We start from the raw sequence: 21,413 nt of genomic DNA on the forward strand, positions 1-21,413 counted from the left end.
TTTTCATTTACTTTCCTTTTCTATTAAAAAAAAAACAGATTGAAGGATACACTGAAAAGGTATCAGCATAAGTAATATCGGCCATTAAAGTGCACCATTTAATGATATTAATGCCGCTAAAAGGCACTCTCCATCCACCCCTCAGCTAATGATAGACCTGTGTTGGTATAAGTGGCTTCCCACATGGTATCTGTGAAACCCTTTCCTTGCCTCCCCCGATTTTTATTTGAGCACTAAACCGCATGCGAATTTGTCCTAAAAGAGCTCAGTATATCCAGGTATCTTATTGAAAAGAAAGTCTCTTAATCTCTCAAACAATATTAAGGCATAGTTCAATCCCCTGCAAAATTATTTACATCTATTGTATGTTTTCAGCAAGGAGTATAGCCTCCATTTGCTTGCATTTGTAGCTGGTTTTGTTCTAAGCATGTAAAAAGGGAAGAAATTACCATCTCCTAAACTGGGGATTGGCAGCCTATCCTTCCTAGTCCTATTATTGTGGTCTTCAGAGTTCTCCAAATATCCCCTATCTTGGACAGCATTTGCTTCATTTTGGGAGAATAGTGTAAAGTACATGTCTTAAGTAACACTAGCACCAAAGTTCGTTTTGAAGTTTTCAGGGTTGAAATATTATTTTATGACTCTCCCTGCTGAGTTCATTCAACATCCTTAGATGCAACTGATTTGCCCAGGTTTTGTTCTTCTTTCATAGATCTTGTTACCTTTTCTAAATATTCAAGAAGAAAGAAAAGCAAGGAGTGATAACTCTACCAATAAGGCTTAGACCAGTGGTGAAATCCAATTTTTTTTCCTACTGGTTCTGTGGGTGTGGCTTGGTGGGTGTGGCAGGGGAAGGATACTGCAAAATCTCCATTCCCATCCCACTCTGGGGCCAGCCAGAGGTGGCATTTGCCGGTTCTCCGAACTACTCAAAATTTCCACTACCGGTTCTCCGAACTACTCAAAATCTCCACTACTGGTTCTCCAGAACCTGTCAGAACCTGCTGGATTTCACCCCTGGCTTAGACTTAGTTTAGACTCTAATGCTTCATGTTAACCCCTCATTAAGGAAAAAAAAAACCCGAAATTTGCTATAGGGCCATAATGAAAAAAAAATGTTTGCAATCAGATGAAAACAAAATTTGAATGACATCTGACATTTTCCACTATCATTTTTAATCAGCCTAACTTATTAACAAATTGAAGTGAAGTCTAAATATGAAATGAAACGTAAGTGATAAAGGCACTGTTTATGAAAATACTGCATATGCTTCGGTGAGTACTTTCCAGTTTTAGAACTGTATTCTTCCTTGGATTTGTCAATGTTTGAACTATTTTTTTTCCAAAAGACATTGCAGTCATTTTATCTGGATAATAATTAATAGTCAAGGATAGATAAAGGAGATAGGAAACAATATATTTTGAGCTTCCCATGTTAAATATTTCAATTTCAGCTGTATAAAAATATTCAGTTGGTTGGATGTGCTATCAAGTTGGTGTCAACTCCTAGCAACTGCATAGATAGATTTTCCTCATGACCATCTATCCCTAACCTGGTCCTTCAGGTTTTCTAAATTGTACTCATTGCCTCTGTATTGTATGTATGAGCCACAGTGGTGCAGTGGTTAGAGTGCAGTAGTGCAGGCTACTTCTGCTGATCACCAGCTGCCAGCAGTTTGGCAGTTTGAATCTCACCAGGCTCAAGGTTGACTCAGCCTTCCATTCTTCCTAGGTGAGTAAAATGAGGACCCAGATAGTTGGAGGGGCAATATGCTGATTCTGTAAACCGCTTAGAGAGGCTGTAAAGCACTATGAAACGGTATATAAGTCTACGTTCTATTGCTATTGCTATTGAGGCTATCCACTTTGCTGCTGGTGAACCTCTTCTCTTTCCTTCTACTTTTCCCAACATTAGACTTTTCCCCAGGAAGCTGAGTCTTCATATGATATATCTGAGGTAGGATAATTTGGGCCTGATGACTTTTGCCTTGAGTGACAACTCTGGGTTGATTCATTGGATGATCCATTTGTTTGTTTTCTAGAGCTGTTCATGGTATTTTTAGGGGTTTTCTCCAACACCAAAGTTCAAAAGTGTCAGTGGTAAAAATTCTCTTACTTCATTTTAATTTCTTAAGCCAATTACATTTTCCTCAATGTTTTCAACTTTGGAATCACAGTCTCTAATCATAAGTAGCACAATCTTGCTTGCATGCTTGTCAATTTCAAACTGAACTTTATCATAAAACTCATCAAGTTCCTCCTCTTTTGCATCAATGTTGGAGCACAGACTTGAGGATGACTTGATGGGATATTAAGAGTTGTCCATGAAGTCTAATTTTGCATTGTAACCAAGTACAGATGGCCCTCAACTTACGACCACAATTGTGTTCAAAATTTCAGATGTTAAGTGAGACATTTGTCAAGTGAGGTTTGCCCCATTTCCCAACCTTTCTTACTACAGTTGTTAAGTGAATGACTGCAGTTGTTCAGTTAGTAACACGGTTGTTAAATGAATCTGGCTTCCCCATTGACTTTGCTTCTCAGAAGGTTGCAAAAGATGATCACATGATGCCAGGACACTGCAACTGTCATAAATATGAACCAATTGCCAAGTGTTCAAATCTTGATCATGTGCCCATGGGGATGCTGCAATGGTCATAAATGTGAAAAATGATCATGTCACTTTTTTCAGTGCCATTGTAACTTTGGATGGTCACTAAACAAACTGTTGTAATTTGAGGACTACATGTACTGTTCTTTCTATACTCTTAAATATAAAAGCAATACTGTTCCTTCTTGGTTTTTCAAGCATTAAGCAGTATGATCCTCTGACTGAACATGTCCAATTCCAATCCATCTCCATTCTCTGATGCCTAAGATGTCAATTTGTAGTTGTTTCATTTCGTTTTTCACTATGTTTGAGCTTTCCCATGTTCATGCTTTTTATGTTCCCTCTTCCCATTGAAATTCTGTCTCTCCTTGATAGCAACATCAGCAACTAAATATCCCAAGAGCTTTAATCTAGATGTGACATAAGCATCGTTAATGTTCTGAAAGAGCCTTTGCTCTTCCTTATTAGCATATTTAATGCCATCTGAACTGAGGGGCCCATTGTCTAGTACTATATCACCAATCATTTTGTATTTTCTATCCATGTGATTTTCTTGGTGTACATATAGAACTTTATTATTGTCCTCTCGCATGCCGTATTAATTAATGCCTTTGCTATTGTCACCAAAGTGATCACCTGCCTCCAGCATCTTCCTTCATTGCCCAATGTAGGTACCTACTTGCTTTAGTTGGGAAGCTGGGATGACGCAATGCCTTGGGTGACCCTACTGAGAATATGTACTCTTGGTATACGGTCTCATTCTTCACTCATTCCCCCTGCCATGATGAGGCAACATAGCAGGTCTTGGTGTGAGGTGGGGTGGGGAAGTTGAAGGGTTTTAAAACAGTGATGAAATCCTCCGTGGTTTGCCACCGATTCGCTGCCCGCACATGTGCGGTGTGCGCAAGACATGCGCTACATGTGCACATGTACAGTGCATGCCTGACACATGCTGTGCACATGTGCATGTGCAGTGTTTGCCTGACGCATGCTGTGTGCACATGCGCAGTGCATGCCAAATGCATGCTGCATGCATTCATGCACATTGCACACCAAATGCAGGCTGCGCATGCACATACACAGTGCGCACCAAATGCAGGCTGCACATGCGCATACACAGTGCGCACCAAATGCGTGCTTCGCATGGAAAAAGGAGCCACTTGAAGGTAAGTAGAACAGTGAGGGGGCGGAACAGCTGTGCCGCACAATTTAGATTCGCTAGAAAGTAGGATTTCCTGCTTTCTAGCGAATCTAAATTGCGCGGCACAGCTGATCATCGGAAATACCTGTTTGGACCAACCGGTAGCTTTTTTTTACTACCGGTTCACTGAACCAATAGCTTTTGTCACTACCGATTCACTTGAACCGGTGCAAACCAGTAGCATTTCACCCTTGGTTTAAAAATATCATCTGCCTCCAAGTTATGTACAGGGTCAATAAATAAACAAATCAAAATCAGGCTGAGGAAGGCAAAGTGACATCAACAAGAACAAATATTGGAAAATTATTCAATCACTAATACCTAAATAAAAGATGTATAAAACTCCCTTTTACGACTCTGTAATCCCTTAATTCGGGATAGAGTCAGGGCGGCTGAATGGAGATGAGTGTTCACTGGCCGGATGCCCTTCCTGATTCCACGCAGAGTTCACAACAGATATTTTTTTCTTTGCACCCTAAGAGATAAACATCTATCACTACCTAGGATTAAACTCTCAACCTTCTGAATGGGAGCCAAACGTCTCCCACCACTAGGCCACCACACTGCCATAAAAGATGAATTCCTATGCTAAAAAACAGAGGAAGGTTCCAATATTTTATTAATAAGTTTTTTTAAAAAAATAGTGCACATATTTACAAAATGTAGAGAGAACAATAAAAGAAGAAACACACTGCATGAGATGACACCACTGGAGGTAGCATAAATAAGAGAAAATCATCAAATCTGAAAGGGTGAAATTAGAAATTAGAATTAAAGTCAAGATGAATTTTTATCATAACTAAGTAGCTATGTAATTTTTGTAGTCATTAACTGAACCTTATGTCTCCATATAACTTATCTTGTTCTCAGTACCTTCCGTTTGTCTTTACTTGAGAAGTGAAGAGGAAAATGGGTCAGAGCCAAGGGCCCATTGCTATGGAAATGTTTGACAGATCCATTTTTAAATTAAAATACATTTTCCCCCTGCGGTGCTGTGTATGGTCTCTAGAAGGACACAATCACGATTTTATGCATGTTTTAAAATTGAAAAAACAACAACTGCAAAACCCATAGTTCAAGCATCTGTTTGAAAGAAAGCAAAAATGAGAGTATATTCTTTGGGCAACAATGGGTGAGTTGTATCACAGCTAAAGTGCACACTGAAGAGATTTCCTGATTTCCCTCCTACATCATCTTTTCCTTCTTCTGTTTTAAATAGAGTGGAAAGTGTAAGAAGGGATGGGGGAAACCAGATGGCAATCTTATAAAAAAAAAATCTATATTCAGCCCGCAAGCTACTAACTGCTGACACTTACTATAAATAGGGGTAATAGAATTTGTGATCTGCTGTGAAATAAAAATAGAATTGGCACAAAAAAGAAATGCTTCCATAGAATTATACTCCTACTGAAGTTATTAGAAAAAGCTTTGTGGTTTGGGGAGTTTATGGTGTTTTTCTTCCCAAGAATTTGTTGACCTGCAACAAGAGACAATTGGGTGGTAGAGAAGGATCCTGCCATCCACCATCTGCCCTTTTTACCCTCCCTTTCTGCAACATTAGGCTCTTCCTGATCATTAATCACACCGCTGTGGTGAGCATTTTTATTTATTCATTTCTCTCATTTATATACTCCTTAAACCAGAAGACACCTTTTCATAACAATAAAAAGATGCAGGAGAAAAAGTAAAAACATAGAGTCGCCTTGGCGAGATGAGGAGCATAGAAGTTTAATAATAAATCATAAATAAAAAATAATAATTAAGCTATAATAAGGGATTGAAAACCTGTACATTAAAGGTGACATCAACTTTCAAAAGTTCAGAATGACACCATTTTCATGATTCTTAAAACAGAGCCAGAGCTCGTCTGACCTATGGGGGAAGTTGTCTCATAGAACTGGAGTCTGTCACCAACATGATCTCCAATACCCAATAACTTTCCTTTTGTTTGGGAACCTGCAACATACCCATCTAGAATGTGCAGGTTGGGTGGGTGGGTTCTGCCCAGAGAAGGTATTCTGCCATGTACATCACAACCAATACTCTGAATTGTACCTATCTATTGGTAGCTGGTATAATGCCTGCAATATGGATTCTGCTTGTCAGTAATACACCTCACCTGTAAATATATGGATTGTTTCATTTGGTTCCAAGTGTTCATCGAACATAGTTCTGGGTACAACACACTGCAATATGCTATGCAAGTAGGGATGAGCCACATGTCATTGCTAGATTCTCTTACTCTAGGTGGTGTTGCAATGAGCACACCTACTATGTCTTCTAGGGTGCTCTGGAGCTGGACTCTGGGTGAGGGGGATCTCCTTGCTATGACCTCCCCTTGCCCATGAAAGAATATCTGTCAGTTCAAGAAGACACAAGTTCCAGGCAGGGGACAAGAGTCCAAGAAGACCCCCTCCCCATTTAGAGTAGCAACCACAGCAGAAAGAGAACCAACTGATCTCTAGACAAACAGCAACTTAATCTTAGTTTCTTTTGTCTCATCCAGACCAGCATGGTTTCCAGATATTCCATCAAGGCCTCCATTGCATTTATGGTTCATCCCAGAATGGCAACTTGTAATTGGATACTGACACTTCCCCCAAAACTGATGGATTATCTTTCACAATGGTTTCATATAGCTGTTAAGCAGCATTGATGAGTAAATGCATCCCTGCGAAAACCCCAAGGGTGGTGGTGGCAACCTCTCATTCCCCAGTACCACTGACTAGAACCACCTGCTGAGAAAGGAGTGAAGCCCCTATAAAAAATGGTTCCAATTCCCAATTGTAACTGAAGCAGTGGTGGGTTTCTACCGGTTTGCCTTGGTAGTGGCAGCGGTGCGAGGCTCCACCCACCCACCCGGATGTCATCACGAGCGCTCTGCGCAGAAGTGCTGTGCACGCTCACAGTTCCGAACTGGTAGCAAAGGTAAGTGGAACCCAGAAGCAAATAATCTTATTTATTCCTGCCTAATAACCTTAAACAGGATTTGCTGGATGATAACTTGTTGAGGCTGAAGTGTTAGTGTTTCTGATTAACCCTTACAGTAAAAAGGCAGTTAAATAGTGAAATAAAACAATGTGAGTGATTATTGGGGAGAGGCGAATGGTTGTTGTGGCCCGCCAGCGGCCTGCGCAGATTGTTGCTGATCCCAACGATGAGGAGGCTGGTGTGGTGCTGCGCCAGCAGCCTGTGCAGCCGGCGCTTGAGTCGGTCAGTGAGGAGGCTGAAGAAGATGTGGTGCCAGAAGCAGGGATTCAGTCAGGGCCTTCAGAACCTCCAGAGGCTCCTTTAAGTGAAGAGGATGAAGGGGAGGAGCCTCTTCTCAATGCACGGGCACACAGAGCTGCCAAAAGGCAGGAGTGGTTCCTCAAAAGGAGGTCTCCTCCAGAGTAAGGCTTGGGGCTAATTGGCCACGCCCTTAGCCTATTTAAGAAAGAACACAGCTTGTAACAAGCTGCAGGAAACAACTTTAGTTCGCTAATCATCACGTTGGGAATTCTCTGCAACCTTGCTTCTGGGCTTTCTGCCAACTCCAGTAAGACTCTGATTATCTTATCTGTGGAATTCTGGCAGGCTGTTAACGCTTATTAACAGTCGGCATTTGCTAAAACTGTGTTATTTGAGTAAACTAAGTTTTTTTCAGAGTTTGTGGGTGCTGTTCTTTGGGATCCGTAGCTGGGGCAGAACAATGGTCCTGGAGCAATATTAGAGAAAGAAATACATGTCAGACACAAACAATAAGGTCTACATGTAAAAAGTTTCAGTTTATTGTTTTATTGCTCAGGCTGATACACAGCTAAAACTAACTAAAACTAACAGTTTGCACTTGAATAAAACTAGATAAGGTTCAGTAGCATAGGGTGATGTGGTTGGACTTCAGCCTCTTGTGACTATGAAGAGACTCTCAACTAATTCCCCACTTGACTCCTCCTCCCTGGGCTCTGCCAGTCTCTCTCTGACAATAAAATGGGTTCGTTCTTAAAGTGATTTGATTGATTAGAAAGATCCCACTAGGTACTTCCTAATGAGTCTCAGTAATTTTATTTATTTCTCATGAAGTTGGGACTACCTGGTGTACATTTAGTAACACAATCTTGCACAGCTCTTATGGTATTAACTTTTCCCCATTTTTTTAAAAAAACAGATAAACTCCTTAACAGACTACAAGAATGTAATAAGTGTAATATATCTTGATTATAGTTGCACTTTGACACAATACTGATGAAATACTGGTCAGCAAGCTAAGTTAAGATTAGCAAACTGAGTGTCATGACAATCAAGTAGGTTGAATATCATAATCAATAATTCCTCTTCAGTATGGAAAGAGAATAGAATACAACATAGATCAGTCCTGGCACTTCTACTATTCAAAATTTATTAATATAAATACCATGTTTTCCCGAAAATAAGACCCTGTCTTATATTTTTTGAACCCTGAAATAAGTGCTTGGCCTTCTTTTCGGGAAGGTCTTATTATTTTGGGGCACGTGGAGCAAGACGGGGCTCCTTTTGCCGTCTTACCTGATTTCCAGCTCTGTGTGCCTAACCCTAACCAGAGGAAATGGCGGGGATCGGCTGCGCATGTGTTTAAATATTTTCGGGGAAGGCTTATTTTCGGGGAGGGCTTATTTTCAGGGGGCAGCTTATTTTAGCGCATGCGCTCAAAAGCATGATTGGGCTTTTTATCAGGTGATGTCTTATTTTCAGGGAAACAGGGTACTTATTCAAGTCATGTAGTATGGGGAAGTGAGGAGAATGTCTATAAATTTTTCAGATAACTCAGAATTAGGTAAAATAATTAATACTCCAGAAGATAATAATAAAATTCAATTTTTTTTTATATATTAGAGAAATGGATTTCCAAATGCAAAGGTTCCTCAAAAGTCATAAGCACCAGTACAGGATAGGGGATTCCTAGCTTGATCATAGTATTTGGGAAAACTTTTGTGGAAAGGTAATTGAATGAAACTAAATATAAGTCAGTGATGTGCCTGAACTACAAAAAGGTCAGAGCGGTTTTAATCTGCAGCTCCCATTGCCAAATCAGGGCAATTTGTTTGTTTGATTCTTCTTTAACCAATCCCCAACCTTCAATGTAACCAGATATGAATACCAAACTTCAAAGTAGGTTCAACAAAACTGGAAAGCTTCAAAGAAGGGTAGTGAAAATGATTATAGAGCTATGCAAGAGCTGTGATGGTGCAGTGGTTGGAATGCGGTATTGCAGGCTAATTCTGCCGACTGCCAGGAGTTCGATCCAGACTGGTTCAAGGTTGACTCAGCCTTCCATCCTTCTGAGGTGGGTAAAATGAGGACCCAGATTCTTGGGAGCAATATGCTGACTCTGTAAACCACTTAGAGAGGGCTGTAAAGCACCATGAAGCTGTATCTAAGTCTAACCTTATTTAATTATTTTAAACCTATTTTAACTTTTGTGTACAAATGTTTTATTTTGGCTGTTCACTGCCCTGAGTCCAAAAGGAGAAGGGCGGTATAGAAATTTGAATAAATGAATAAATAAATAAATAAATAGGTGCTATTGGGATTGCTATTGCTATGCAAAGAGGTTGAAGCAGCTAGGTATATATATTTAGCCTTGGGAAGGGGAGATCAGGGAAGCATAATATAGCACTCTTGAAATTACTAAAAGGATGCCCCGTGGAAGAAAGACAAGATGTGTTCCCATTGTTCTAGAGCACAGTAAACAGAATAATGGGCTTAAGGTAGAGTTGCCAACATAACGGTATAAAATATTTAAGAGTCATTCAGCAGTGGAACCCATTACTGAAAGAGGCGGTAGACTCCCATTTGCAGGCTGAGCTCAAGCAGAGACTAGCCAGCTATCTGTCAGAGGTGCTTTAATTTAGACTTCTACATGGACCAAAGGGTTGGACCTAAAGACCATGAGGTGCCTTCCAGGATACTGGAAGGATTCTTAGAAATCCATCTGTAAAAAGCCGATTGAGATCTCTTTGTTACTGTAGAGAAAGTACAGCCAAGAGTAATACTGTGGCTCAAGCCAAACCATTAAGATGGAAACTGGACTTTTCAAAACAGCAGCGTGTAATTCTAGCCTCTTCAGGAAACTCTAGTTTCTTTTTCTTAGGCACTCACATACCATTACTGAAGAAAAAGGAGACACAATGCCAGGTAAATTTATACTGCCTTTTCTCCAAAGATCCCTTTTCTAAATGTGATGCCCAATGTTTTATCTTTCTAGCAGAGCACAACAACCAGGGTATGATTGCTCCAATCACAAGTCTGCATTGGGGATAAATATTAACATAGGAATCTACCTCTTCATAGGCTTGCAAGGTGAGGCTTTCCACTGGTTTATAATAGCTTGATGCTTCTATTGAAAGTTTCGTGCTATATTTAAGAGCAATTTTTCAGCAAGACATGATTTTAGTTTTCACCTCTGCCTCCACTCTCCCACCCTTCTTGGGACTATCTCCAAAATATTGGGACATTCCTGAATCACTTCAAGAAACAGTGTTCTCCCTCACTTTTCCAAATGTGCACACCAGGGGTGAAATTCACTTACCTTCCCTACCAGTTTGTAAATGCGTGCGCGCCGTGCGCTCGCTTTGCTTGCACGTGCCATTGTCCGTGCATGCACAAAGCCTTCTGTGCATGCACAAAGCGTTCTGTGCACATGTGCAGAAGGCTTGCATGCGCAGAGGCTGAAAATCGTCGCAAAAAAGGGATGTCATGCCGTCCGTGTGGGTAGGCGGAGCTTCGTGCAGTCAGCCCTACCGGATCGCGCGATCTGGATAGAACCGGCTGAATTTCACCCCTAGTGCACACACCCCTTTTAAAATCTGAAACTGACAATCCAGTCATCACATCTCCTTTGGAATAAAAATACAGGGGTATAATCAATTAAATAACAACCTTTGTCACTTCGTGCTTTCATTTCAAGGCTGGCTCTAACCATAAATCCAGGGGAAAGGATTGCAGTGTTGTCGTCACAAAGACAATTATCTTAGGTACATCATGAAAAGATTTCAAAACGACTTTTGAGTCAAGCTAGACTCTTGATGACTTCATAGGCACACCCATGCAGCTAAGTCAGCCACAGGGTTGACATCTTCCTACTTCAGAAAAAAAAATTCAACGCTCAAGTCTAGCTTATAGACCTGGGAAACCCCTAGTGGAATCCCACCCAAGGTCTAAAGCAGGGTTCTTTAAAGTGGTTCACATTGACTCCCCCAGGGTCAATGGGACTGTCCAAAGGATCAATGTTGTTTGACAGCCCTGATATAGAGAATATTGTCCTAACTGCTTTTTAAAGATTATTTCTATCCACCCAAGCAGTATCTAATTCTCCCGGATCAAGAATTCTTGCTTTTTCCAGCTACAGAAAAATATCTGCAGGCACAATTACAGTATGTATATTTAAAATACAGCTAACCTGAAGAGGGGTAGCAGATTTATTAACCAGCCGCTACAGAAAACTGAACTAGGTTATCTGCATTATTATCTGGGGAGATTCAGACCTGAGCTATGAATCCTGCATAAATTGCCTGATTCTGTTCAGCAAAATTCCTGTACTGCAGGAGTGGCTGCCACATTTAAGTTTTTTTCCTCAAGGGTTTAAATTTACCCTGAAGAGTAGATGTGCCAAAATATACATAAACTTTATTGGGTCAGTTCCAGGCACCAGCCCTTCATGTTCTCCTTTTAGTTCCTTCCCTTTAGTTTTCTTCCACCACTTGCTAGGTAGTATGGCTAGCTTCTACTGAAATTTCTACTGAAATCCCCCACCCACCCCTGCCCCCACCCTTTCCTCCTTGTATGTCCCAACCAAAATCTTCTCACCCTCCCTTCTAGCCTAGGACACGTAAGCTTGCCTAGTGCCCACCTCCATCAGGATCATTAAAACTGTCTCTGAGGTGTGACATCCATTCCTCCACAGATGCCCTGCAGAGGAAAGAGAGACCCTGGGGCACATTGAACCTTTGTTTAATAGGGACAAAACCCAAAATAATTTTCTAGTCTTCTACCACTCAAGATAAGGTGGAAACATGAAGAACAGCTGGTAAGCAATTGAATCTATTTCTAAAAGAATCACTCTCTAAAAATGGAGAAACTTCAATGGACTGTATTTAAAATAATCTATGTGATCTGAACCTCTATATTATTGTTTTTATTTCCCTATGGCAATCATGTATATGTTAAGAAAGGATGTTTGAGAGAATGACTCCAACTCCAACCGTTTTGTTGAATGGAGAAATAAAATGTGGTAGACCTGAAACGTTTTAAGAAGAATTGCTTGCCTATTGTGTTAAGAAAGGTTTATGGAGATTGGTTGGGAGTGGGGCTGGAGGGGTTGGTTATTGCTTTTTTATTGTTTTTATATTAGGTTTTTATCTTTGTAAGGGTATCCAGGGTCACTGAGAGTGAGCTGGGCAGCAAATTAAATGTTCATAAATAAATAAATGTCATGGAATTATGTATTTAAGTTAGTAGAATATATCCATGACTCTGAAATGAAAATGTATGAAATTATTAGGCAGTCTACCTTTATGTTTCAGAGGTTTTTTTTTTTTTTTCCCTCCTTGCAGGCAGTATCAATTTCTCTTTTCTGTGAGTTGCTTTCTGGAGATTCTGACATCAGTTACTGTTCAAGGGCAAACAAGTGAGAAACGTCTTCATTACACTAACTAAATGTTTGGTAATCAAAAGCGTCTTATTGTGTTAAGGTATAGATAAGAGATACAGTAGATTGATTTGCTACAGGGCTAAGTTAGGCTTCTTGTACAATGAATGAGAAAAGAAACCAAAAGTAGAAATTGCATAACTTAGAATCTGATGGATGACTTTTCTGCCAATCTCTCCGTTGTGACACATTTTTCTGTTTTATTACTGCATTAAAAAAAGAACAGAAATATATGACATTTTTGAAACGAAAGATCTGGGAATAGACACGATTAAAGAGTATATTGGAACAATATGGAGAGGATATGAATGGAATGGAGTTAGGAACATTAATATACTGTCTAAAAATATGAACATCAATATTTTATAGAAGTTGTTATATATACACGCAGATGTGCACCCACCCACCCATACACATCTCCAAGCACTATCTAAACAAAAAGTGGTCAAATTTGCAAAGAATTGCAAAGAACTATCATTGCATTTCTAGGACAGCCTTCCTAAATTTATTACTGCCTGCCAGATGTGCGGGTACTACATTTGTCCAAATTTCCATCTAACTAATAATGCTGGCTGAGATACCGGGTGGTTGTATTGGAGGGCATTAAATCTGAGAAGGTCATCCTAGAAATATAATGTAATCAACCAACTGTAAGAAAATTTCTTGGAATAGTAGACAAAATGCTTTTTGCAGTCAGGAAAAAAAAAGTTCTCCGTTCAAACTGTAAGTCTTTCTTCCAGCCTCCAGAGGGATCTTCCAATTTGACTTGAAACAGTGCATAGGTTGAATTCTACAGCTAACTGGAACCAATGTTTAGTTTTCCTTTTCATTTTTTTTTAGGACGGGTGAGGTTGGTTGACTAAATAGACTGAGATTTTTTTCCCTCCCTTTCCACATACACACAGTGGTGCTTTAGAGAGAGTGAAATGGCTGTTTGTTCTTGCAAGGAACCTTCAGTTATGATTCCCACACTTGCCCTCATGTAACTGAGCATGTTGTATAATCAAACACGCGGAAAGAAAGAGTAAGGAGAAAATATCTGAAGTATGAAAGGAAAAGGGAAGAATGCCAAAACTTTGACAGGTTTTTCAAAAGCAGAGTTGGCGCTTGCTTATTTTGATTTTAGTGTAGGTATGAACTTCACTAACTATCTAGGTAGAAACTTTTTAAAGTTGTCCAAACCACAAACAACTCTGCACTATAGAACTATTTCTAGTACAAACCTACCTTAGGGAAGACAGAGGACCTTCAGAAATAGCAGGGAAAGAACTGAGATTCTCCATGGCTTTCCCCAATATATATTTATCTCACCTGTAGCATCACTTGACTTCATGAATGTAGCTTCTTTTGATTTTAGCTGTACAAAGTGTGAACTTGTTTGTACTTTAAGTTTTTATACATGATCCTAAATAAATAAATTGATTTGTTTTCTGCGAACTCCCTCTAAGGAGATTGTTCCAGGTCACATAGACCACTCAACAGTAAAGTGGACAGAGATACAGTAACTGCAGCATGTCTAATCTTGTTGCAGGGTTTCCAATAACATTCAATTCCAACATGAGGATGGACCTCTGCCCACGAACCAAGATTGGCCAGGATGATCTACCAGGCAAGTAAATGCAAGTTATTACACATATCTTCCTTCATATAAACTGACATGGAACATCTTTTTTAAGGGCCATTTATTTTTGTCCTGTGAAGTGAATGTGGCTTTATATATTATTTAATTATACCATCATTAATTATTTTCAAGGTGATACACCTTTATATTTCTAATGTGAACTATTAAGAAACTTAACTATCTTAAATTGAATTTTGAACAGCAGCAAAGTTGAATTAATCAGAAAATACATATCGAAAGAAAAAATAGCAGGGTAAAAAGATCTACTGTAACTACATCATTTTGTGGTTTATTTTTTTCTCAAATATTTGTGTTCCTTACTTTAGGTTATGACTTAATTTCGCAGTTCCAGCTTGATAAAGCTGCTTCCACAGGCCTTATCCAACGTGTGGTGGGCTCCACATCTTTACAAGTTGCTTACAAATTAGGTACCAAAGCAGACTTCAGGATTCCTACTAGGTAAAATTTTAAAAAATTTATTTTTCGTATTATTTCTATTAAGATTGTCTATTTATTTGACTGAGCAGCCATTTTGAAAAGAAAGACATTGTGCAATCTAGAAAGCCGGAGACCATGAGTTTTAGCCCCTCCTTAACTATGAAAGCCAGCTGGGTGACTTTGGATCAGTCACTCTGAGACCAACTCACCTCACAAGGTTGTTGCTGTGGAGAAAATAGGAGACAAAAGTGTGTTAGATATGTTTGCCACCTTGAGTTATTTGTAAAAATAATAAAGAAAATATAAATTAAAAAAATATAAATCAATTACCCTTCTCATGTTGAGGAATAATAGCTGTGTTTGATACCCTTTTGGACAATTATAGTGCTGGCAAATTTAGAGCTACTAATTGAGCGGGGAGCTTACGAGCACAAAAAAAATTTCCCAGTAGTTTTATATTCCTGATATATACTGATATATTATGAGAATGGTGAAAGTGTGAGAGCAGAGTTAATGTGATCATTTTTATACATCCTTCACATATTCACTAAATAGGGAGAAAATCACCAGGCAAACACTACCCTCAGGGACAGATTTCAAAACCCGTCGCTACCAGTTTGCTTGTGGGCGCTCGTGTGTGTGTGCAACGCTTCTGTGCATGCGCAGAAGCGTCTGTGCATGCGCAGAAGTGTCCGGGCAGGTGGGCTGAGCCTCCTGCCACTGCTACCGGTTTGCCCGATCTGGAGCGAACTGGTAGCAACCCACCATTCCGTGCAATAGAACCCTATAGTTCTAGCACCACTTTTTAAATGTATATATCAGTGATGGCTAACCTTTTTTTCCTTGGGTGCCAAAAGCGTGCACATGTGTGCGATAGCATGCGCACGCGTGCCCACACTGATAATACAATGCCCCCACGCACGCCCTGCCTCCTGCGCATGCATGCGCAATCCACCCCCTGTGCTGCCCCAGCCCCCTGCACATGTGCGTGTGACCCCCCACGCTCCTCCACCCCCTGCACATGGATGTGTGTCACCCCCACGCCCCGTTTTGGGCCTAGCAGGCCTCCCTGAAGCCTCCGGATGCTGGAAATGGCCCGTTTCCAGACTTCCAGTAGGCCCATTTTTCACCCTCCCAGAGCCTCCATGTAAGCCCTGTACTTACCTGGCATCCAAAACAGGCCACTTGGAAACACCTGGGTGGGGTGGAGCAGCATGGACATGCGTGTGTGTTTCCCGCATGCACGGCAGAGACCTGAAAATCAGCTGGCCATTGGGAGGTGCGCGCGCATGCGCGGTGGAGCTGATCTAGGATGACTGCTCGCGTGCCTGCAGAAATGGCTCTGCGTGCCATCTGTGATACGTGTACCATAGGTTCGCCATCATGGGTATATGTCATGGTTTTTATTTATTGATATTTATATTCAGATCTAAATATACATACATTGGTACTTCATATTTCAGTAACTTCTTTTCAAATATCTATTGGAAATATATAATGGGAATGAGATAACTTTCCTCAAATTTATAAGAGGCCCAATGCTATTTTCCTTGATGCCTGACTGCGTCAAACTTTCCATTGCCAAACTTTTAATTTATTTTGGAATTAAAAATGAAGAACATTAAGCAAGGATATTGGACAGCATTAAATGAGAAAGGCTATATTCTGATAAAACATGTTTCTGCTCTGCAGAGTAAACCATTTAAACCTTTAAAGTATTTACCCAGCAATCAGAAACCTGTGTTGGCTGTCAAGAGCTCATGAAATCTGGCTTAGTTGGGCATCAAGACTATCATTCTAAGAGTTAAATAAAAAGGGGGTGTTCAACCTATGAATGAATTGCAGAAGAGATCTCAAATAAGTTTAGAACGTATTTTGTTCAGATCACCTAACCTGAATGTGGGTAATACATTGGTCCCTAAATCCGGCTAATAAAGCTGTTATCCCTCACCACACTGCACTATCATTTATTTTTACATGAAGCATGTAATTATTTTTAATATTAGTCTGGGACACAACAGTGGCCAGCTATTATGTGGGGAATGTGTGGGCTTTTCTATAATTTGTCTGGATATGGTTGAAAGGCTCTGTTATTTTCTTGAAATTTAGGTCTTGGACCTACCGCCATCTAGCGGCTGTGGAAGCTTAGTGGTGCTGTTCACCAAAACTGGTGCTGAAAGATGCTCAATTATTGTATTGCTATAACAGGCTTCAGTAGATCGGCTTTTTTCTCTCATTGCATTTGTGTGATTTGTAACTGACTCGTTTTAGTGTTGTGGTGGTTGTATTCTTGTTGTTGGAATCCCTAGACAGAGATGATTATAATTTAGTACGAATGTTGCTGTTGTTTTAAAAATCCTGACAGATTTCTCCTCACTTGTCCTCAAGGAATTGCAAAAGTATTTGGAATTATGGGTTAATCCCTAAGATTAAAAAATGCTACTAACAAAAGTAGAAATGTAGCTAGCTTCTGTCAGATGCATCCAAATTTGAATCTAATCTCTTACAGGCTTTATTTCAGAATCTATTGTGGTTTTTCCCCAGTTTCCTATTTTTCCTCCTATGTTTCCAACAATAGGCTTTATTTTATTGTTTTTCATGTGTTTCTTTGCAGCATAATAATATAAGAATTGCACTGTGTTGAATTTTGCATTGTGAGAAAAATGTTAATGTAAAATTAATTTGGAGGTAGGCTTAGGGGAAAACTGTCATGTAGATAAGGGTAAATTCAATTATCGTATTTTGCCAAAATCCCTCATATCAGAATTTATCACCAGAAATTGAAGGGAAAAACAAGAATGCATCTTTATAGCTTCTTGCAGGCAACTTAATTCAGAAGGGGTTATTTACAGTTCAGCTTTATTAATTACTTGTAGAAACCTTTCTTTATATAATAGCATTTTTCAAGCAGCTTTGCACATTTATTCCATTCACAAACAATAATAGGTACAAATAACAGCTACATTTTCAAATCTGAGTAGCTATGTAGAGTCCCACAATTATTTCAAGGTTTACTTGTATTAAAACAGATTTAACAGAATAACAGATTTGGAAGGGACCTTGGAGGTCTTCTAGTCCAACCCTTGCTCAGGCAGGAGACATTATACCATTCCAGACAAGTGGCTGTCCAATCACTTCTTAAAAACCTTCAATGATTGGACAGTGGGGTAATATTCATTTTCATTTCATTTTCATTTTATTTGATTTATATACCGCCCTACTCCAGAAGGACTCAGGGCGGTGAACAAGCACAAGATAAAACACATAGAATACAAAAGTTTAAGAGCAGAAGTAAAATCGAATTAAATCAATTTAGCCCAAGACAAATTTAAAACCCCAGGTTAAGAACAAATTAAAATTTACATTAAAATTTACATTAAAAAGAGAATGGGAGAGGTTAGGCCAGTCCAGCCTGGTGAAATAAAAAGGTCTTGAGAGCGCGGCGGAGGGTGTGCAAATCTGGGATCCTCCATATCTCCGGGGGGAGCTCGTTCCAGATAGTAGGTGCCCCCACAGAGAAGGCTCTCCCCCTGAGGGCCGCCAGCTGACATTGTTTGGCCGACAGCACCCAGAGGAGTCCCTCTCTGTGAGAGCGTACTGGCCGGTGGGAGGCTGTTTGCGGCAGCAGGCGGTCCCATAAATAACCAGGCCCTAAGCCATGGAGTGCTCTAAAGGTGGTAACCAAAACCTTGACGCGCACCCGGAAGACCACCGGGAGCCAATGCAGCTCGCGCAGGAGAGGTGTTACATGGGAGCGCCACGTCGCTCCCATAACCACCCGCGCGGCCACACTCTGCGCCAGTTGGAGCCTCCGGGTGCTCCTCAAGGGGAGCCCCATGTATTCAAGGTATACTTTCCACCCACACCCAAACATACATTTTTAAAATGATTTCTTGAGTTTGAACAGACTGCAATCTTTAAGAGGAAAAAGACTGAGGATATATTCGTAAATTTGAATTGAAGCATATAAAGCATTTTTTCTTTATCGCATAAATTCTCTCATTTGTTTCCTCAGGTCTTTGTTATCAGTGGAATGCTTGCTTGGTCTTTTCATAATCGTTCTCATTAAAAGCTCAATTAGAAACACTGCATTCTATCAAAAGCTAAAAGATTAATAATGGAATTCTGCAGCAGTCTTGTAAGGTTGTAAAGCCCTTGAGTTAACATGAAAAATTGGAGTACACAAGTCATATATCAAACAGTAAACATTCTAATGGATTGTTTGCAATCTTCCAAAAAGAATGGGAATTTTTTTTGGGGGGTGGGGGAGCTTAGTTGAAAAGGTGTAGATGAATTCTATGTGTTGAAATTTATTTATTTAATTAATTAAATTTATGTGCCAGAAGAACAGTTCCGTATTCAGAGACTTGATGGTCAGTAGACTTTTCTGTAAGGTAGAATAGCAATGCTTAATGTTTTAAAATAAATCTCTTCTACTCATCAATGTTTTAAACGTGGTTGCAATGTTCTTCTCTTGTGACAATGTATAGGGCTGCAGCATTTCATATTTGAGTATGCCTCACTGATGCATTGGCAGCATTACTTGCAATCAGCAATTTATTTTTGCTCAAGGATTCATATAGTCTAGTGATGGAAAAGTGCTGAAGAATTATTGAGTCCAGTTTTTAAAATGGCATTAGCTAAAATATTAAAATATTTCTCTACTTCTGAATCAGAGGTGGGTTTCAGCAGGTTCTGACCAGTTCTGGAGAACCGTTAGCGGAACTTTTGAGTAGTTCGGAGAACTGGTAGTAAATATTCTGACTGGCCCTGCCCCCATCTATTCTCTCCCTCCCAAGTCCCAGCTGATCGGGAGGAAATGGGGATTTTTCAGTAACTTTCCCCTGGATTGGGGAGGGAATGGAGATTTTACAGTATCCTTACCCTGGAGTGGGGTGGGAATGGAGATTTTACAGTATCCTTCCCCTGCCATGCCCACCAAGCCACACCCACAGAACTGGTAGTAAAAATTTTTGAAACCCACCACTGTTCTGAATAGTTTGCTTTTCTCTTCTAAGTAACACCACTTATTATTTTTTTTTAATCATTGTTTCCTTTGCAATATTGCTAGACATAGTGAGCATATATAAAGATAATTTTAAGGAGTAACTAGGGAGAATTTAGAGGACACTAAAAATATCAGGATTAGAATGAGGGTGTTGTTTGTACTGTTTATTAAAATAGTCTATTCTGTCTTCGTGGAAGCTTGCAGTTAATTAATGTTACTTCATCTGTCTTAGCTTATTTGTTATGAAATATTCTAATAAATAAAATAAAATATGTTTACAAATGCTGCATCAAGAGTAGGCTAATAAATGCTAACATGTATATTCAGTATTTGTTGGCATTGGCAAGATTCATTTCAGAATAAATAATTTTTTGATTATTACTCACTGCTTCCAATTTGCATATCTCCAAGGAAACCTTGGAAACTAATAAAAAGCAGAAGTTTATCTGTTTTGTTTTATCAGTTTTTCTTTTCCCCCAATAAATAAATAAAGTGAACTTCCTATGGCTGGTATATTTTCCAGCAAGGACTGAGCATAATATAAATTCATATAGCCTGAATTTATAGCCTGAAAGAGGTGACATATAGTTTTCCAGTCAAACTAAGGGCATCTAAAGTCATTATTTCAGTATGTTAATCCAGTGTTTGGATTTCATCCATAATCCTTGAGGCAAAATGATTGAATGTTAATCTGGTATGCATGTGAGACACACTGCCAATGCATAAGAGAGAAAAAAAAATCCCACTATCAATCTGGCTGATTCAATTGTCCAAAATTTGAAATGCATATGATCATCTAGCACGATGCTATGCTGAGTCATATGAAGATATTCTTATTAACTGATGCATGGAGTTGGGATTACTTCTTTGTTTATTCAATTGATTTATTAATATATGAAAGTATAGAAAGAGAAAAGGAAGTAGGTATAGCATAGATGAGCAAGGATGTGTTTAGGTGTGTATAGATATGTGTAGTGAAAGAAAAGTAATCATAATGTATATTTGAGCGCATGTGTATGTATATATGTATATTTGTATAACAGATATAGTGTCAGGCCTGGAAGCCATCTTTTGTTGGGGGTGTTACTTGGAACTCTGACATATAGAAGAGAATATACAAACAGATACAGATATGGAGGCAATATCAAAGGAAGTAGTAGCATGCAGAACATTTAAAATTCCACTTGTTTTAAAGTGAAACACTCTGGTTTGAATTTGGATCCCTTGTTTCAAGTCCAAAACAGCCTGTGAAAGATTTTGAATTTTAAACATTTTGTATGTATATAGAAGAAAGCCTTTTTGCACTTTTGCATATAAGCTTATGTGCCTTTTGCAAATTGATCATCGTCAGCAATGAAATTAAAGGTTTTAAAGCTTGTTTGAAGTGTAATTTTATCTAGTGGTCCTGTTGATCTCTGTGCTTGGGATGAATAGATGATCCAGACATCGCTACAATTACCTCTAGCATTTTCAATCAAACTGTAATGCTGACTCAACTATTTTGTGTTCTGAAGAAGTGGAGTACCTAAACGCTTAGGTCAATGACCGGGGTTGGCTAATTTGAAACTCAGAGAAAACATAGTTAGAATCTGAAATATCTTTGTAATGATTACAGGAAAGAACTCTTATTACTTTGATTCTATAGCATGATATAATGATTAAGGTATTGTGTTATCTTTAAATCCACCAGAAAAGTGCAATTTATGATTTTGGACTCACCTTTTTCCAGCCCAATGTACTTCATAAGCTTGTTGTATCAAGGTGAAATGAAGTGAAGGGAGATCCCTGTGTAAGTCACTTGAGATCCTGAAACATAGGCCAAGTATAAACCTATCAAATTAATTAATTAAAAAACAACTAGCCAGCTAT

General features: G+C 39.4%; 1 protein-coding gene across 1 annotated transcript in view; it reads left to right on the plus strand.

The window, feature by feature from the left end:
• Positions 1 to 13,989: 13,989 nt before the first annotated feature.
• COL9A1 (collagen type IX alpha 1 chain) overlaps positions 13,990 to 21,413 on the plus strand; it is a 94,489-nt gene continuing 87,065 nt past the window's right edge. The window contains exons 1-2 of the mRNA XM_070932245.1: positions 13,990 to 14,086; positions 14,425 to 14,557. Coding sequence (XP_070788346.1) covers positions 13,990 to 14,086; positions 14,425 to 14,557 — 230 coding nt within the window. The remainder of the gene's footprint in view (positions 14,087 to 14,424; positions 14,558 to 21,413) is intronic.

This window comes from Pituophis catenifer, unplaced genomic scaffold (assembly GCF_029215685.1).
Source record: "Pituophis catenifer annectens isolate HBS135680 unplaced genomic scaffold, rPitCat1.0.hap2 SCAF_1, whole genome shotgun sequence".
NCBI lineage: Eukaryota > Metazoa > Chordata > Lepidosauria > Squamata > Colubridae > Pituophis > Pituophis catenifer.